General features: G+C 45.1%; 1 protein-coding gene across 3 annotated transcripts in view; it reads right to left on the reverse strand.

The window, feature by feature from the left end:
• LOC119166796 (E3 SUMO-protein ligase RanBP2-like) overlaps positions 1–20,104 on the reverse strand; it is a 136,687-nt gene that overhangs the window by 93,224 nt on the left and 23,359 nt on the right. For all 3 annotated transcript variants that reach the window (XM_075891469.1, XM_075891471.1, XM_075891468.1), the window contains exons 10-17: positions 19,970–20,102; positions 18,607–18,784; positions 9,500–9,582; positions 8,603–8,732; positions 7,432–7,538; positions 7,081–7,334; positions 6,734–6,854; positions 138–452 (exon numbers count right to left, since the gene is read on the reverse strand). In XM_075891469.1, the coding sequence (XP_075747584.1) occupies positions 138–452; positions 6,734–6,854; positions 7,081–7,334; positions 7,432–7,538; positions 8,603–8,732; positions 9,500–9,582; positions 18,607–18,784; positions 19,970–20,102 (1,321 nt within the window). The remainder of the gene's footprint in view (positions 1–137; positions 453–6,733; positions 6,855–7,080; positions 7,335–7,431; positions 7,539–8,602; positions 8,733–9,499; positions 9,583–18,606; positions 18,785–19,969; positions 20,103–20,104) is intronic.

Consider the following 20,104-nt stretch of genomic DNA (forward strand, 5'->3'; position numbering starts at 1 on the left):
CATTGAGCAAGGGATTAAATTTTCGCTACACAGCTGAATCAATTGGCAGATATACAAACCGAAAGACAGGCAGACTGAAATTTCTGCGTTAAAGTATCCCAAGAAAGACTATCATCATTATAAAGTGGCTAACTTACGAGGGCAGTGTAGAATGCAGCCTGTGCGCTGGTCAATTGGGACAGCATTTCTGCGGCCTCGTCCAGACATCCGGCATTCATAGCACGAACAGCCAGGAACATCTTTGCCTCCTGCTTGAGGGCTCTCGTTTCCTGTGGACCACTCAACGTTACAGCGCCGGCCGGCATACTAAACAGCCGGCGTGACGCTGACAATGGGCTACTGGGGCTGCCGGACTTTTCCAGCATAGAGACGACAACTTCCCAATAGTGTGCCGCACGGTCTTCTAGAGCCTTAGACTCTTCCTCCAGGCCATCAGCCCGCATGAACGATGACTGTATATAAGAAACACGAGCACGCCATTTATTAGTTTTATTTAAAAATACTTCAGTCTAAATTGGATTATGATAAAGTGACATTTAGCAAAGGTTTATTAAGGCAATAAAGAAGAAAAAGTGAATTATCTAGATGCCCTTTATGAGCTGGCCAGAATCGCAAATTTGAGGTATTACAGAAGTGTGAATTTAACTAGTCATTTGTAACTGTTATAAGAGTGTACCCAAATGCACTACCTTGAAAGGTTAGGGATCATGTGAATGCTCCAAAATCAAGTACAGTCGACTCTCATCAATTCAAACTCAAGGGACCTCTAAATTTTATTTAAATTATCAAGAAGTTTGAATAATCAGTTCTCAGATATATAGCTTCGGGCAAGGTGTCACTTTCATTTTATCACATTTAAATTTTTTTCAGCACTTTTAAACTCTAACTGCACCCAATGAACAGAAAGCACAAATGTAAGGTCCACAAGTTTATTGGCCATTTATTACTGATCAGACCTTTAGAAGAAATCGTGATTTGCTGCCCGCTTCTTTGCTAATGTGCCTTCAGCACAAAGCTCTCTATACCCGCTGAGAAGCATCACAGTTTATTATGCGTGTACTTCGTTTCAAACATTTGTTTACTAGCAGGTCCTTTTCCCTTGAAGGTCTCACGTGCTTATTTTTAATTTTCAGACTTAGGATTATATAACCACACAAATTTTTAAATAGTAGTAGGAAAGCAGCTGATATTTTCTGGTATGGAACCGCAACAAGTATTATTTTATTGAATGATGGAGCTTAAATTAAGAGGCTTTTAAATACTTCGAAAGAATAGAAGGCCAACCAAAAAATTGAATTTTGTCTGAATTAACCTAAAGTATGAATTATCAATTTGAATTATTGCGAGTCTACTGTATTATTATCTGCATTCAGTAGTACCGTACTTATTCAAATATAGGCCGACCTTCTTTCCCCCCCAAAGTGTTGTTCATAACCAGCTATTGACCTATAATTGTGACGAAAGAGCCTCGACCTATATTCACAATCAAACCAACCAAAAGCACCAAGCTTATGGCGTTCAACTGCCGCGCTCGCTGTTTTTAAAGCGGTCACTGCTGCATACGCACATTATAGTATACCCCCCTACTTTCCGACTACCTAATTGAGAAGAAAGTTATTGATGCAATAGCCGCGTACCGCCTTCTCAAAGCCCCTTCGAAATGCAGCCGTCTGCCATATTGGTGATGAAATCCACGACTTCCCTAGGTATAGGCCATGAAGTCCCTAACCCGCTAGACATGCTTCAGGTACTGCCTCCCGGCGCGCACCTCCACTGGCACTCGCCTGAGGCCTCGCGCTTTGTTCGTTGTATGATCGGCAAGACGGGGTGACGGTTTGCATTTGCTTAAGGTGCTGTGCTGTGCACCCTGCTGGGCTGCAGAAATTAGGAGCCGTCTTCTTCTTCTAACCACCACCGCCTGCTTTTGCGTGATTGCGACAATGTCATGTTGGCAGAGCTAGACAGGTGACTTCAAATGCCAAGTGACACTTTTTGCAGAGGACTCGAGCAATTGTGCTGCACAGCGAGGGTTCAGTGTAAATGAGAAGTTGATTAGGGGATGGCGAAAGCAGCGGGAATGTCTGTCTGCGTGCAAGGGACAACGGTGTGCTTTTTGCGGCTTAACAATAGGCAGAGAGGACAACGTCGTTTAGAAAGCAGCAAATGCTTGCGAAGCATCCGATGACGACAATGTTTTGCACATTTGACCAGATGACGGCCCCGGCAGCAATTAGGGTGCTAAGTTGTGTAAATAAAGGTGTGCTACGTTTAATCTTTCCGTTTTTAAATTAAAAGAAAAACATGAGACAACCTATATTCGAATATTTTTATTTTCTCGTTGAACAATATAAGTGCAGGTCGACCTATATTCATGCCCGACCTATTTTCGAGTAAATACGGTACAGTAAAAGCTCGTTAATTCGACACCCGTTAATTCGGAAATTCGGATGGCTCTATTGGTCCCGGCCAAAGTGCATGTTAATCTATGGGACCAAACCTTCGTTATTTCGTCGGAATTCGGCTCCGCACCGCTTAATTCGGACAAATGCTGACGGCTGCTGCTACACAAAAGTGTGATAAAGCAGCGCTGGCACCACTGGAGTGAAACCGAAACCCGAGTGGCATCGCCATCATAATCAACTAGTGGGGGCGATCGCAGCGTCACCGAACGTCGGCGTCTTCTTTCTTCACTCAGCGCCTCCGACGCCATTCTCCCTTGTGTTGTCGTGTCGGAACTATCTCTTCTTGCGGAGTTCTCTTTTTCTTCCATTGTGACCGTATTTGTATGCCACCACCATCGTGCGCTACAGTGATGGCAACGCCGAAAAAGCGGCAGAACTACGACACGAAGAACTTGGCGACTAAAGAGGAAATTTTAGAAGCACTGAAGAACGGCGAATCGCGAGAGCAGGTTATGACCAAGTACAACGTTAAGCGGAGCACGTTGGGAACGTACGTGAAAAATGAACAACAGATTCGACAAGCCTTCGAAAGGGAGAAGTTTCATGCCTCTAGAAAGCGGTTGCGAACCGCAGCTCATCCCCAGCTCGAAGAAGCTTTGCTCCGGTGGATTACTGACTGTCGCAACGCGCATCTGCCTTTGAGCGGACCTCTCATCATGGCGCAAGGTGAGAAGTACGCTGCAATGATGAACATTGAATCGTTCAAAGCGTCAGAAGGGTGGTTTGCGAGGTTTCGAGAGAGGCACGAACTTGTCTTCAGGAGTGTGTGCGGCGAAAAGGCCAGTGTTGACGAAAGCGTGACCACCGAGTGGAGAAATGTGAAGCTGCTGGAGCACATCGCCGCATATGAACCACGTGACATGTTCAATGCAGATGAAACTGCTCTATTTTTCAGAGCTCTGCCCAACAAGACGGTGACTTTCAAAGGGGACGCGTGCATTGGTGGCAAGAAGTGCAAGCAAAGGATAACTGTGCTTCTTGCCGCCAATATGACTGGCACGAAGCACTTGCCACTACTTGTCGTCGGGAAGGCGCTTAAGCCATATTGTTTTAAGAACGTCAAAAGCCTTCCTGTCGAGTACACAGCGAGCAGGAAGGCATGGATGACATCGGACATTTTTCGCGGCGGGCTGCAGCAGTTGGACCGGCACTTCACGTCGAAGGACCGCAAGATAATTATGGTTGTTGACAACTGCAGTGCCCATAACTGTACAGTCGAACTGAAGAGCATCAAAGTAGTTTTTTTGCCGCCCAACACTACGTCTGCTCTTCAGCCAATGGACCAGGGTATCATTCACTACGTGAAGTCGAAGTGCCGCAAGCACCTGCTAGAGCTAATGATCCTATGCTCAGAAGCTGGAAAGTTGTATCAAGTGGACTTACTTGGCGCAGTGCACATCATCGCCCACGTGTGGAAAAACACTCCGCCGCAAGTCATCGCCAACTGTTTTCGGCACAGCGGTTTTGTGAGGCCCGAGCATGAGGCAGTAGCTAACGATAGCATCAAAGAGGTGTCAGCCGAGTCCACCGACGATGACTGCCCGACTTTGGATGCTGTCCTTCCCACAGATGTGACCTTTAAGGACTACACAGCGATTGATCATGGTGTCGCCACGAGTGGTCTCCTGACCGATCAAGAGATTATTAATGATGTCACGGGCGCCCATGAAGACCACGATTCCGACGAAGAATCATGCGAAGAGATACAGCCGCGACCTCATCGCACCTCACGGGAAGTCTCGGAGGCGCTGTTATTATTAGAGGACGCTTGCCTGAACACTCCCGACAGCTTGCGTGCTGTTGGCCATTTGGAACAGTTAAGAAAAATTGTGATGTCAGTTGGAATCTGCGCGAAAACGCAGACAACAATTACATAATAGTTCAACAAATAAAGGTATGCTTCTGCAGCTTGATTTTAAATGTTGTTTTCCTTGTTCATTCGTTAATTCGGCATTCGGTTAATTCGGACAGTTTTTCCGGTCCCGTGAAATCCGAATTAACGAGCTTTTACTGTAGTGACATTGTCCCACGTGCTCCTTTCTTTCTATCTAGTACTAGTAGTGATATACAATAGTTAAATGTCACGTTCAACTGCAAGACTTTTGCTGTGTAATTATGTGTTGAGGGCCGCTCACCAAGCCCCAGAACAAATTCTAATTAGATGCTGGTAGTTGTTGGGTGTTCGAAAAAGAGCATTATGCCTACAGGATTTTTTTCAATTGGTTCATTACGAGCTGTGAAAATCAGTGAAACAACGAAGCACAAAACCCTTGCCACTCGCCCCACGAAGCCTTCCCAAGCCTAATCTCTTCCCTATCCTCTCTGGCATTCGAGCAAACGGTCACATGCGCATGATATCCCCAAGCAAGCCCAAACCCCGAGCACACCAGCGGCGTTGTTTTGTTGACCAGCGTTATATCGAGGTCTACTGCCTTTTTCTGCGGCACGGATGCCTTGGTGTGTGCTCATTTGTAAACGCTGGCTTAGACATGGTAGAATAGATAAGCATATTGAGTGCTCCAATGCGCAGGATCGTTGATTTCATTTCCAGGGCTGGTGTCTACTTGGTGCGCTAACCCCGCGGACACGAACGCATGCGTAACACAGGCACATTAGCCCCGCATCTCGTTGCAATTCACAGAGGGGGAAAAAAACAAAAAAAGATGCACAGATACCCCTTTTGTGTCATTATTTATTTCAAGTTTTATGCATGTATTCAAACTTACAAAATACACACACTACACGTCCTGTGAAATAATTTTCACCATGTCAAGTGCCAGCTCCCTGGCACTTCTACGGCTGTCGTCTGCTCGATACGCTTACTCGCACGTGCGAAACACGGGCACATTAGCCTTCATCTCGTTGAAATTCACGGGAAGAAATGGAAAGGAGACATGCACATTCCCTTATTGTGTCTCATTATTTATCTCAAGTTTTTGAATATCTTAAAAAGAAACAAATTACATAAACTACGCATGTCGTGTTAAATAATTTTCGCCATGCCACATGCCCCTGTTGGCAACGTCCGAGCACTGATGTCTATGTAGAGGACCAACTTCACAGCACTACCATCTACGTAGGGCTAATCCTATGTCTACGTCGTGCCCTCATTGTCTGGGCACGCGCCCGCAAAAGGAAGGGCATGAAGTATTCATATTGAAATTTGGCCCACCTCCGTGGCACATAGGGCTGCAAATGTTCGCAAACGTGATCGGTAACGCCCCCTGTATACATTGCGCTCGTCAGCTCAAAATTGTCAAACCTGGTGAGAAGATCTTCAGTAATACCGTATTTACTCGCGTAATTAACGCACTTTCTTTCTCGAAAATCAGAGCAAAGATGAGGGTGCATTTATTATGCAGGGGAAAGTTTCATGAAAGCTTTTTCGGTATGAGCAAGAAAATGCGGTAATGCAAAAAAAAAGTTAGGTTGCTCAGCTTCTTTGTGGCACTTCACTGATCTTCGGAGATTGAAGGCGCTATCTTCTGCAAGCTGTTCCTGCGCTGCCCGTGCACGTCATAAAAGGGTTTCACGGCTATCTTTTTTTGCGATCATTTAACCGCAACAGTATTATATGCTGTGATCCTGCGGGGCGCCTAGAAGCGTGCGCTACGACGCCACGACGCACTTATTAACCAACTTGTTGGCAACCTCGAGCGATGACTGTGCCACCGCCGTTGATATTGTAGCAAGTAACCAACATTGCAGCAAGCTACCACCGAAGCATCAAAGCAAACCACTGATAACAAGATTAACAACAAAATACGGCGGCCGCCTCGCTTGCAACCAAAGCGAGAATCGGGGACCATGTTGCGGAAATAGTCACAATCTTTTCTGGACGACAAGCGATTTCTTTCTCGTTTTCCAGAAACCTGCGACGCTATGACAACAAATGGCCTTTCGCTACAGTTATAGTGAGAGCAAATCCTGTCATCGCTCGAAAATTGCGTGCATGTGATTGGGAAGTTTCGTAATTGCAGGAAGTGATCGTCGGTTGGCAGTAAAAACGAAAGAGATGTAACAGGCAAGGAGGCGCCAGGTGTCGGTTAGCGGGAATGCAGCGAACGAATGTAAGGGGTGCGTTTATTAGGAATGCACTTATTACGCGAGTAAATGCGGCATTTCAATGCAAACATAAAACCTGCAAAGCTTCCAATTGGTCACTACAAACCTCCCACTTTTTACAAGCAAACAAAACATTTCCGTGCAACATAGAGCCAGTGTTACACAGTGCATTTCAGGTTTCCAGAACACAATGTTGTGAGACATACCCTGTCAGCAAATGTCCTAGCCAAACGAACAACCAGAGCAAGGTCCATGCCATGGTTTCCAATTCCACGAATTACTTCAAGTCCTCTCTGTAGAAGGCGCCTGTAGTCGGCCATTTTGTCCCTGGGCAAAAAAGATTTAAAATTTAAAGAAATTCAAAAAATACAAAAAGAACGCACATCAGCAGAACACATTTACCCATTTCTAATGGGTGCATTTTTCAAATTCCAGTGCGAATTGAATCGAATAGCAAACACTATTAGAAAAATATTGAAAATAGTTCGAATATTCGCCCACTCCTACACGTAATGTCACAGGGGAATGCAATTTTGGCTACAACCGTGCTCACCTGGCAGTGCTGACGTGTAGACGGTAGGCAGCATTCCACCACTCAGCTTGAGCAACCGTACAGAGCTGCACACCCACGTGAGGAGGAAGGGCCAAGGGCCCCTGCGAGGGGCGCATAGCCTTTCGGCCCAGTGACTGAGCTGCGCAGTACCGGGTCGCCTCCAGGAACGCCAATGTATCCATTTGGCTCAATGTCTCCACTGCACCGGAGTTAAATGCATGAGGCTCTCGCTGTAGCCGTTCGAACACTCGCACCTGGAAGGACAATGGGCACAGCAACATGGCAGAGGTCAAGGGCACGTTCCAAACAATTCCAATGCTTCTTCGAATTGGTTGGCTTTAAGATACTCACCTCAAAGAAGTGCTCAGTGCTTTTCGATGTCTTGTCTTGTACAGAACTCCAATGCAGGGCCAGCCAGACGAGGTGGTCAAGAGATGAAGGGTGCAGCCACTGAGACTCTACACAAGCATTTATAGCAAAGTTTAATAACAGTGCCCAACAAATCAAAAACAGGAATGCAAGTTGTCCTATTCCAACCATCATTTACTTCTGTTTGTTTCAACCATGGTTTTTCAAGTACAGTGATGGAAGTGACTTTTTACTTTTTGAAGCAGAAAAAGTACTCTTTTGAAGCAGTTATAAGTGCTTTCTGAGCAGAAAAAAATGCTAGTTTAGAGCAGCTATCGGAGTTTAGGTGCAGATGTTTAATTTGCCATACACTAATAGGAGTACAAAACATTGTCGAAGCATCTCGTAAATATTAATTCTTACGAGATGTATATAACAGCCAACAATGTAAATTTCATGAAGAAAACAATGGCAGGTTATAAAAATATTGCGAAAAATAACTGACCATGAGCACAAATATGCATGTCTTCACATATATCCGTACAAATACGCATATAAATATCTCATTAAGCAACAATATACAAAATTTTGTAAGAAATTTAAGAGGTCCAGGACTGGACCAGGATGAGTAAATGCGTAGGACAGATAACTGGAAGTCACTGAGAGCTTTGGAAATTATACCAGGAGATGAAAAACACAGCCGAGGGAGGCAGAAAGTTAGGCGAGGTGATACAATAAAGTTTGCAGACATAAAAATAGGCTTGCAAAAGAAATAGCTTGCACAGGACAAGGCCAATTGGAGATCACCAGGAGAGGCCTTGGACGTGCAGTATACTATATAAACTTGGCTGATACTAGTGATGACGAACAAAGGCACAAATGTGTGTGCAAAACAGAGTTCAAGGTGCTTTCTTTTCTATTTTTCACACGGACAAAATCGGCAATATGAACTACGAGCTCGGAAATACTATAATTTCAAGATTTTTGGTGAACAGATATTAAAGTGCAAATGTGATATTCTATATATGACTTCTTTCTTTGAGAGTTGCCAGTCTCTCTCCCAACTTCTTGAAGGGATTCGGCACACACATTCCCAAGTGCAATGCACAATGCATATTTTCAAGGTCCTTTCAATCAGCCCACCACACTGGAATCAACACAATTTTATTCCCACCTTGATCATGCTCCTGAAGGGCCGCAATGGTCGGAAACTCAAAGGCACATTTGACAAGGGTTGGGTCATGGAGAAACCATGATGCGGTGCCTTCTCCATCAAAAAGGCTCTTGTAGATTTTCTTTCGCACCTAATGAAAAAAAAAAAAGGCATCAAACTCATTTCCCTATACATCAATTACCTTAGACAAAAGTCTGAATGTTGACAATGCATGTGGCGAATGCAAGTGATATACACCTGCTACGACACTATCTTAACGAAACCATGCAAACATGTTGTTGATTTCTCTCTATTTTCCTACATATTAGGAAGCGTGCATACAGAAATCATGCAAGCTGACAAGGGTGACAAGCAGCTATATTGTTTTTTTCTCAGAGCCATGTGTACATGAGACCAAAGACAACTGGAAAACTTTGCATAATATACTTGACTCTGCTTTTTGCAGTGACGGGATCGCTTCTATCTGATTAGCCACATAAATTGATTCTTGCAAACTAAATGACATTTTAAAAGTGCTCAGTTAAATGTAGAAACTTTTTTATAATGACAAATGCTTCAAAGCCATCGGCATGTTGGCTATTTTCATTCGGGAAAACTATAAAAGCTATCCATCATTAGCACGGCTCGAGCAAAGCTGGCTTTGGCACACAATATGCTAATGAAGTGCCTATAATAGCGCTTCTTGAAGACAAGGTGCACCAATCACTTCTTTTGCACTAGACATGTGCAGGTTCGAAATTTCCAGTAGCCTAAAATTTGAATTCCCGAGCTTCCACAGCAGTGCTTTAGCCTTTTATATTCATTATGATGAAGTGCACAGGCAGGAAAACACACAAAAACTTGTGTAATGAGAGACCTGGCCCACAGGTAAGCATCAACATACAAAGGGTGACCAACCTCAGGTGTGCATGCTTCTTGCTTGAGATCAGACAGCCAACGAGACTTGCTTTCCACTTCACAGAGAACATGCACAATGTGACCTGTGCATAAGAGAGGAAATGTTCTCATACCTGTAACCCTTAAAGTAGGTCCTTTTCTTTCAGCTGTTGTCTTATACCCATTAAAATACTAGTAGCCTAACGGCTTCGGGAATCGGCAATAAAAGAATTACAAAACACAAGGGCTGGTATATCACATACTGGTCTTGAAAGATTATCTGAAAATTTCCAACCACGAGTGTAGTCAGAATCCTGGCTGTCCATTCAATACTTTACCTCGACTCAACACATTGCCTTGGTTCATTGAATAGCTATAAAAGCACACTTTCGATTCTTCAGCCTCCGTTACCCTCAACTGTACAACTGACGTCTTAAGTCAACCAATGACAGGTCTGTCATAAACAAAACATGACGACACAGCGATGTTTGCCAAGTCATATTTGACCAAGATTCATAACATCTTACCGAACGTTGTTTCCACTTAGATAAGTTGTACGGCACTGTGTGACGACACACACATACACAATGTTGGCATAGTGAGGACTGAAATACCCGAAACTTGCCATAAAACAAACTAACACATCCAGTGAGAAAAAATTGTGGACCATATCCCCGAAGAGAACCATAATAGAATGCAAAGAAGCAGCAGTGCGCACGCCTTTACTCGAGTAAATATTTCTTTGAAACAAAAAGACACAGGAGGCAGGTTGGGTTTCGTGTAAGTTTTATCACAGATAAACGAGCCGAAAGAGTGTTTCCACTCGATGTGCGGCCGAGCGTTGCGGGCGGTGGAGAGGGTGAAGAAGTGAGTTGCGAGCAAGTGGAGAAGCAACAACACCTAGGCGTGTTGTTGAAGGAGCCGGCAGCTGCTGCAAGTGAGGGAGGGAGTGATGTTATTGCGTAGCTGCGACTTCACCTACTTGTCATCGTTCCAACAACTGCGACGGGGGGAACGCAGTGTGGCGCGTTGGCACGGATACACAGAAGGACAGTGTTACACGAGCTTATCAAAGAGCTGCTTCGTATCTAAAAAACTGGGACGCTAGACCGAGCGAGCAAAGGCAACCGGGAAGGTGATAATGCACACGTAATGGAGCCCAGATGTACTTAAAAGCGGAACTGCCCAGTCTATGCACTTGCTGTACTTGCACAGTATACAACTCACGAAAATTACTGTGCTATTATTTTCTTTTCCTATAAATCTATAATTTTAGAGAGGAAAAAAAAAGAAGCTAGAACTGTGTTAGTAGCTACTCTTAGCATGACATCATATTGACGTCACACATCAGTGCCCATGGCAGCAGGCAGCGCCGCATGGTCATTAAGGAGCCCCAACCCTTCAAAAAAGCTGACAATTTCAAAAGGGTGTCAATAATTATTCACTGATTACTACGCCAAAATATTTCGGAATTGGTAAGTAATTTTTATTGAAGCAGCAAAAGTCAAAACCAGGCTTTTTTTTGTTTTTTTTTTTTGCCGTCACTCCCGTAAACCTTCTGAAACAGTTCTAATGATAGGAAATACAGTTGAACGTGCCTATATAGAACCCGCGTATTAAAAATTATTGTGTGTATCACAGAGTTGTAAGATCTCCTCAAAAATATTTGCAATAGTATATAAATATTTTACACATCAAATTATATAATTATATAAAACGATACTATGATCCCGTTCGGATTTGAAGTTTGTAACTGCACTTCAGAGTACAACTAGGAAACCAATTTCTATCACAGCAAAGTTTATCTGTTGCAAAATAATAATAAGACGACTTCCGTGGTAGTGCTATAGCTGACACAAGCACTTTCTTGTCAGCTGCATTGAAAAAAAAAAAAAAAGACGTACAACTTAACAGTCTCCTTCCCCACGCACAACTGGGACCAATCAAATGACGTAGCTAATGCAATGGCGTGAAATGAAAGAAGCAGATGCCAACCTTGGCTGCAAAGATGCATGCCATGCGACGCTGACTAAGAAATAGCTGAAAAGCAAGCTCACAAATCCATTCATATAAAGCAATGGCACTTGCCACTTGTATTCTCCAATATCCTCAACAGTCCACATGAATGCTGCATGGAATCATTCTTACATTTTTTTGCACAACTTCAGCCAATTTAAAAGGCTCTCACACATAGAAACACAGGGGAGCTCCCTGTACACACACACAATATATACAACACAAACAAGCAGCTGAAGTTCAGCTGCAAAAATACATAAACACTACATTTTTCACTTTGTCCTAACAACAACAACAGAGAAAATTGCCACAGTATTTTTTGTTTTTGCTACAAAATTAGGAGCCACAAATGTTTCGGGAAATTTCAAATACCGTGCGGCCAGGGGACTACTTGCTTTCAAATTTGACACTGGCTCTCAATTTTCAGTCTACTATCTTTTACAATGACCGCACTCTGCTAGTTTGAACAAAACAAATTCATCTTCCATTAGTTACAGTGAAGTCAAAAATAATACTAAGACACTAAGACAGCTTCATACATGACATTCACATGGCATATTGGCCTCCAGGCCATTGAGTGACAATGCAGTGTGGCAAGAGCAAGGCCTTTTGCAGTCAGTTATGACAGGGTACTGACAATGAAGAATTACAATCGAGCCCGCTTATAACGAACCTGAGCCTGACGTGGCATCCATTCGTTGTATACCAAAGTTCGTAGTAAATGAAACACAGTTTTTAAAAAAGTTACGAGTGAAAACACAAACTTTTTTGCCCAAAAAAGTCTGTGATGCATGTGTTTTGAAAAGCAGAAGCAATAAGGGCGGTCTCGAGTTTATTTCAAACGCCAGCGTGCTCGTTCACCGAGGCCTGTGCCATAAGCTGCATGAGGCCCGTGGCATAAGCTGCATGAGGCCCTGGCTCCAAAGTTTCGTCGTTCTCGCAATCCTATTCCTCCAAATCGCTCTTGCCGCGTACTTCATTCACAGTGCCCTAATCTGTGCACAATTTCGCAGTATTGGCATCATCATCGGCCGTAATGAAACCATCAATACAGATCTCCCACCCGCTCTCCCATGTCGGATTCGATGGCGCACTGCCACAAATCACCACTGCTGTGATTCTGTTCGGAAGCTTTAGCCTCGGCATCGGGCTCGACGTCGACGACGAAGTCGGCCTCGCGAAAACAGTTTCACATGCATGTAGCGGTCACTGTCGCCCACGAAATATTCACCATCTCCACAGCTGAATACCGATCGTCCGAAGCGGCAAGTTGGCTGCCAGGTGGTCAACAGCTATAAGCAAGCACTCCGCAACACGGCATCTAAAGCGCGGATCACGCTCAAGCCAAGCAGTGACATTTTCAACGTTTTGTTGAGCAGCAGGAAAAGCGTGCAAGTCCTCCTGTCTGCCATCGTGACCACACACACGCACACCAAGAGCGAGCAAGACACACACATGCGACGCATATACCAGAACGCGTGGAACAGCTCTGGGCCCGTTTCTAGTCAGGAAACGAAACTAATTTGAGCCAGCGTGTCTGGCGTTCTGGAGCGGTGGAGACGGGCGAAGGGGTTGTGATCAAGAGAAGAGAGCAGATTTGCGAGAGAAGGGCAAGGAGTTGCGATAGAGTGAAGAGAGGGGAGGACACGACGGGAGGGCAACCTTGAAAACCAAAACACGTGGGAAGCAGGCAAGTCGGATAGCTTGCTTCAAAGGTCTGCGAAACTCGTGCGTAGAAAAACTTGGAAGAGGCCTGCGCGCGCAGAAGTCAAAGCCCGGCAGCCTGGATCAGCGCGCGCGGCGGTGTTCGAAGAATCGGCGGCCGTGGTAAAAAAATCGTTTTGATGCGCCGGCGGGTTTGCGTGGCCTCACCCACTTCGATATTTCGCGATTCGTTTTCGCGATCTGCACACATGCAAATATTTCGCGATCCGCACGCATGCAAAGGGCATGCTAAGCTGAGTGCGAAGTGAGCGAGAACAGGTCATAAACACGAAACGAATCGCAATTTATCAAAGTCGGTGGGGTAGCTTACGCGCGTGCACTAGACGCATACGATCGGACAGAGTCGGTGGCCGACTATGTCGGTATAGTGTACTAGATTATGGGGTAGTGTGTTAAGGCACCCTCTCTCGCCATGCATCGCGTGAAGCGGCGCACGTGGACAAAAAACCGGTCCTCAAGGCGGCGCTGCCGTAGCATGGGCTGGCAGGATTGTCAGCTTCGCGCTGATCTGCCTTCTCGGGTGCTGTTCAGTGACCTGTTGCTTGTGTTCGCACCCTCTTAGCGAAAGTTCTTCTGGCAATGTTTTTGCTGGCCACACGACAGTGAGGCAATGCCGAGTCATCGGCGGCAACGACACTGCTTTGCACTTAGGTGCGAAACAAGGTATACCATTGGAAAAAAGGTGAGCAGCCGTCGCTTTTTGCTGCACCCGAAGACGAAGCACCGAGGAAAGTTTGGGAACAGAATGTACATTGAAAGGATGGAACCTTGAACGAAAGCTGCTCTGTATGTGAGCTACAAGTCGAGCCATGTGTTCTCGGAGACTTCGTGCACGTTATAAACGGCGAAGAAGTTCGCGTACTACGTAGGAGACCAGAGCTAATGCCGGACGCCATGCCGATGTTACTGCCCAATGCTCCAAGCTACTTATCGAAGAAAGCGCCGCATCCAAGACCTCCGAGAAAGCGGAAGAACTGGGCGGTCGAATCTACGATCTCCAAGAAAACTGCAGCACCCTGTGTTGAGGGTGAGGCCACTGATTCAGGTTCATCAATGGACCTTGCTGCTGTCTACAAACCCGAAGTGGCGAACACTACAGGGAGTGCAGCTTAGCTGGAACGCTTACTCAATTTTTGTTTACCTTCAATTTATGTGAGCTCAATCGCACCACATCTCGTGTCAGAGAGAGCAGTAATTTACGTGCTGTCACGACTTCATTTTTTCTTGAAGGGTATCAACCAGCCTCTAGAAGCAAAATGAAAAAAAAAAAAAAAGCTGCGCGCGAAAATCAGTCGATGTTCATAAAGGTGCCCCCGCAATGAAGTAATCGTGAACTGATAATTCCACAGAATGGCGCCGAATTTGATCGGTGTTACTACTCACTGCAGTATGCGCACTCGTGAATAAAGGGTTTCTTCTTACAGTCTGACAGTGGTGCCAAGTGATGTTTCCTTTCGACTGCACAGCGCAATATCCCGGCCAAAGCAGCAGTATTTCGGCGGGCGCGTAATCGTTTAAGGACCCAATATTGTCAAAATTATTCCCAGGTCTTCAGCTACGGCATGCCTCTCAATCAAATGGCAGTTTTGTCACCTTAGCCACATAATTACAATTGCATGATGCAACTATCGACAAGAACGGTGCCGCACGCATAGCGAAAGAAGTCGAAGCTGTTGTACTGTGCAGGCTACGACTCGATATAGCAGTAATATAACAAGAAACTTTCAGGTTTATAGATGCTCCTTCAATACCTCAATCTTCCCGATTTTTCATTCGCTCACCAATCGAGCTTGAAAAACTGCACGCAGTTTCCTCAGGGATGACTGCTTCGCCGTAGTTTGTTAATACCTGCACTCTGACCGTGCGTTGCAGCTTTGACATTTCGTTTTGATTTGAATGCAGTACGATCACACCCATTCAGAAAGCATTTCGCGGACGTGTCAGCAATTAAACACAAGACTATTAAGCGCGACATATGCAAGTTTATGTCACGGGATTGAATTCCGGCTGCAGCGGGTACATTTTCGGCGGAGGCGCAAATACTGAGGTGCTTCTACTAGAATTAGGTGCACGTTAAAGCCCCCCAGGTGGTTGAATTTCCGCCGTCTCTCATAATCATATCGTGGTTTTGGGACGTTAAACCTCTGCTATTACTAATATCAAAGCACCGAAGTGCATAAGGTGACAGCCCATGCGTGAGGTGACAGCCCATGCTAATGTGGCGCCATCTCGCGGCTGTCGATTAAAACTGCGGCAGCCCCAGCTCCTCCCTGAACACACTACCCCATATTCTAGTACACTATAATGTTGGCAAATGGTCTGGTCACTCCAGGCCGGCGACGCCAACGACAGTACCAGCGATCAAAAACTAGGGAGATGGCCGACCGGTCTTCGAAAGATTGGTGGCAGTGTGAAAACACCGGCCTCGTCTGGCGATGCGGCTTGCTCAGAGTAGCGGGGGGACAATGGACGGAGGGGTGCATAACAAAAAACTGTCGGGGAGAGCGGCAACTAGAGGGGCGCGGAGACGGGGTCGCCGTTTAGCAATAAGAATGTATGGGCACCTCGCCGATGCCTGATCCGTGGTCGAAAGTGGTTTCCCGGGAAGTCGACAGAGCGCCGAGCCCGTTGGCTGTGAACGATCGGCGGCGCTCGAAAACAGTCGTTCTAAGTGCGATTTCGTGCCATTGAACCAATGCATATTTTCACAGCCATGCGGCTATTGTTCGTTCTAAGAGAAAGCTTGTTTTAAATGGGGCCATTATACGAGGGCTGAAGTGTACTTACTAAAAAAAATCAATTGTGGGCATAATTCCAATCAACTATACCATATATCATCATCATCATCATCATCAGCCTGACTACGTCCACTGCAGGACAAAGGCCTCTCCCATGTTCCGCCAGTTAACTCGGTCCTGTGCTTGCTGCTGCCAATTTATACTTCCAAACTTCTTAATCTCATCTGCCCAGCTAAACTTCTGTCTCCCCCTAACCCGCTTGCCTTCTCTGGGAATCCAGTTAGTTACCCTTAATGACCAGCGGTTATCCTGTCTACGCGCTACATGCCCGGCCTCAGTTCCTTCAGTCGGGAAGCGTAGAAGGGGCTAATTTCAACAACTAGCACTTTGCGTCATGATGTTCGTCATGTGGCGTCGTCGCTGTTAGCCGAAACACGCTCAAGACTACAATGAGCTGTATACCCAGCGTTACAGAAGATCTGAACAGATAGAAACGCAAGGGGGAAGAAGCCTTTATCAAAAGTTAGCATACACAATTTTTCAGCTTGAAATTTTTGTGCAAGCACACACGAATACAAAAAGAAAGACAAACGGGCGCAATCTAACAACGCGAGTGGTGTACACTGTAAACAGAAATTAGCCAAAATGGGAGTTTTACCAGCAGCATTATCATCATCATCAGCCTGACTACGTCCACTGCAGGACAAAGGCCTCTCCCATGTTCCACCAGTTAACCCGGTCCTGTGCTTGCTGCTGCCAATTTATACCCGCAAACTTCTTAATCTCATCTGCCAACCTAACCTTCTGTCTCCCCCTAACCCGCTTCCCTTCTCTGGGAATCCAGTTAGTTACCCTTAATGACCAGCGGTTATCCTGTCTACATGTTACATGCTTGACCCATGTCCATTTCCTCTTCTTTATTTCAACTACGATATCCTTCACCCCCGTTTGTCCCCTAATTCACTCTGCTCTCTTGTCTCTTAAGGTTACACTACCATTTTTCTTTCCAATGCTCGGTGCGTCGTCCTCAATGTAAGCTGAACTCTCTTTGTAAGTCTCTAGGTTTCTGCTCCGTAGCTAAGTACCGGCAAGATACAGCTGTTATATACCTTCCTTTTGAGGGATAGTGGCAATCTACCTGTCATAATTTGAGAGTGCTTGCCAAATGTGCTCCACCCCATTCTTATTCTTCTATTTACTTTAATCTCGTGATTCGGCTCCGCGGTTATTATCTGCCCTAAGTAGACATACTCTTTTACAAATTGAAGTGCACTATTACCTATCTCGAAGCGCTGCTCTCTTCCGAGGTTGTTGTACATTACTTTCGTTTTCTGCAGATTCATTTTAAAACCCACCTTCCTGCTCTCCTCGTATAACTCCGTAATCATGAGTTGCAATTCGTCCCCTGAGTTACTCAGCAATGCAATGTCATCGGCGAAGCGCAGGTTACTAAGGTACTCTCCATTAACTCTTATCCTTAACTGTTCCCATTATAGGCTTCTGAAAACCTCCTGTAAGCACGCAGTAAATAGCATTGGTGAGATTGTGTCCCCCTGCCTTACACCCTTCTTGATTGGTATTCTGTTGCTTTCTTTATGAAGCAGTATGGCAGCAGTTGATCCCCTGTATATTTCTTCCAGGATGTTTATATGTGCTTCATCGACGCCCTGATTCCGCAGTGTCTGCATGACTGCCGATATTTCTACTGAATCAAACGCCTTCTCGTAATCAATGAAGGCTATGTATAGTGGTTGGCTATATTCTGAGCATTTCTCTATTACCTGATTGACAGTATGAATGCGGTCGATTGTTGAGTAGCCTGTTCGAAATCCTGCTTGTTCCTTTGGTTGACTGAATTCTAATGTTTTCTTTACTCTGTTGGCAATTACCTTTGTAAATAGCTTGTATACTATAGAGAGCAAGCTGATCGGCCTGTAATACCATATATACACGACTGCAGATCGACTTATTTAAATTTTGGAATCTAAAATAGGGGTCTCAACTTACAAAATTGCATTTGCCTTCCAAACTTGGTCTCTAATAGTGACATGAGAAATGGTCATGCAAGAAGCTTCGCTTTGGAAGCGAGAACGCTGAGGGCACACTTACAAGGTCAGCAGGGCCAGGCCATCGAAGTTCGTGCTGAGGAGTTGCTTAATAGTGACATGTGAGGACGTGTAGTAGGACAAGCGGCTACATTAACAAATTTTCACTAAGGAATGCGCTCACGTGTTTGCTTGCTGTTACTTCTTGTGCAATAATATAGGCAAGTTGACCTAAAGTCAAGATTCAAGTTGATAAACAATCATATAGATACAGTACAGTAGGACTAAGACTTTCTAAAAAAATTATAAGTCTGCACCTACAATTCAGAATTGTGTACATACATAAATACCATGTTTACTTGTGGACACAAGGCCCAAAAGGAATAAAAAGGACACTGCTCCTTTTGTGCCTTGTCTCCGTGCCCTGCTTCACAAGTAAACATGAACTATCACTAACTCGCTCAACCTTCAACATTACTCAATGTTACACAAATGCCAGCAGCAGCTAGCTCCACTGATCCGAGGACGAGAGATTCTGCTAAGTAAGCATCTCAGCCTGACATCGATGGCAGTGATCAAACTGCGGTTTTATAATGACACCAACCAGAAACTGAGAGCCGGTGGTGAGCCCGTAGAAAGACATGACGATAAAGCCTCTGCCTGGTGGAGTCCAGTGCCAGAAACCAAGACTCCTGGGACAAACCGCTTGGAGGACGCAACGAGTACGCACTCAACAGCATGGCCGCCGCCCAACTGCGAGCTTCTTGCCAGTTGTAGTTTTCCTGCAAGCCAATGGATCAGGTATTCAGGGCTGGAAGTGGGCTTGAGTATTTTGAAGCAGCTCAGGGAGCAGAAATAATGCTGCTTTGGAACAGCATTGGAGCATAAAAGGATGTGTTCCGAAGCAATGCAAGTTGGTTTTGAAGCAAAATTTTCAGTTCAAAATCTTAATTAAACTTTATCATTTCTGGGATATGCCAGAAATTCCAGTGGCTTTGTTTTAGTAATCATTCAAAGCTGATGAACCAGCCTGACTTGTAAAAAAAATAATGCATATATGTGCACGTTGTTCCAGTCATTAAAATATGACAACTGACAGAGGAATAACCTAGAGAAAACAAGAGATAAGCAATGCTTTCCATAGCTACACTTTACTAGACCACATTGAAAATGAAGACTAGAAATAATTTATTAAAGGTTACCTTGATTCTAAACCCAAGAAGATTATTAAACTGAAAAGATTAAGAAAGATAATGATCAGGTCATTAAATTACCAGAACCGACATGGAACGACATAAGAACCGAGAGGAAAATAGAAAAATAAACAGTGCAGTGCATAGTTAAACACACTTCAGAGAATTTTTTACTAAATGCTCACGTTGAAAAAACATAACTGCTAACATGTACAAATTACAGGACAACAAAACTGAAACATCCACTTTTATTGCACAGCAACAATATGGACACTAAGCCGGCTATCGCAATGGCCAGCCGTCTCGCTTCATATAAAGTCCAAAAAATCGATAGCATTGCCCTGCGCATATCATGTTTTACAAACTACTAGAGCGCGCAAGCGCTTGTGACGAGTGCAGCTGAAGCAATGACGAAACTAGTCGGCCATGTCCATTGCACGTAAGGTACATAACTAACACCACTCCGCATGCGATGCCTGCAGTCGATGGCTCCTCAGGCAGAGAGGAAAGACCCCGCCTGTCTCAACAGGTGAAAAAACGCCGGCGGAGGGGGGTGGAAAGGAGAGAGGCTGCGTGCGCTATCAGCACAGCAATGTGAGCTTTGATCATAAGTGGGCACGATTCTAAGCGTGCAAAGGGTTCCCCTTTCAGAGAGGGGGGGGGGGACCACCCTCCATTATGTCATGGTATGGGGCCGACTTTGCGACCCCCCTCTCCTCTTAGGTGACTAAAAGTGTACATCATAAACCAATTAGACAAGCACATGCCACACACCTTCCAAGCCCTCTTGAGCAGCAATGTGGCCATGTGCAAGTACAGCTGGCCTGTGACATGATGCAGCACGAAGTCCCAGGCTCCACCACGCGTCCATTTCTTCTTATGGGCTTTAGCAACCAAACCATCCAGCCT

Source organism: Rhipicephalus microplus, chromosome 1 (assembly GCF_043290135.1).
Source record: "Rhipicephalus microplus isolate Deutch F79 chromosome 1, USDA_Rmic, whole genome shotgun sequence".
In the NCBI taxonomy this organism is placed as follows: domain Eukaryota; kingdom Metazoa; phylum Arthropoda; class Arachnida; order Ixodida; family Ixodidae; genus Rhipicephalus; species Rhipicephalus microplus.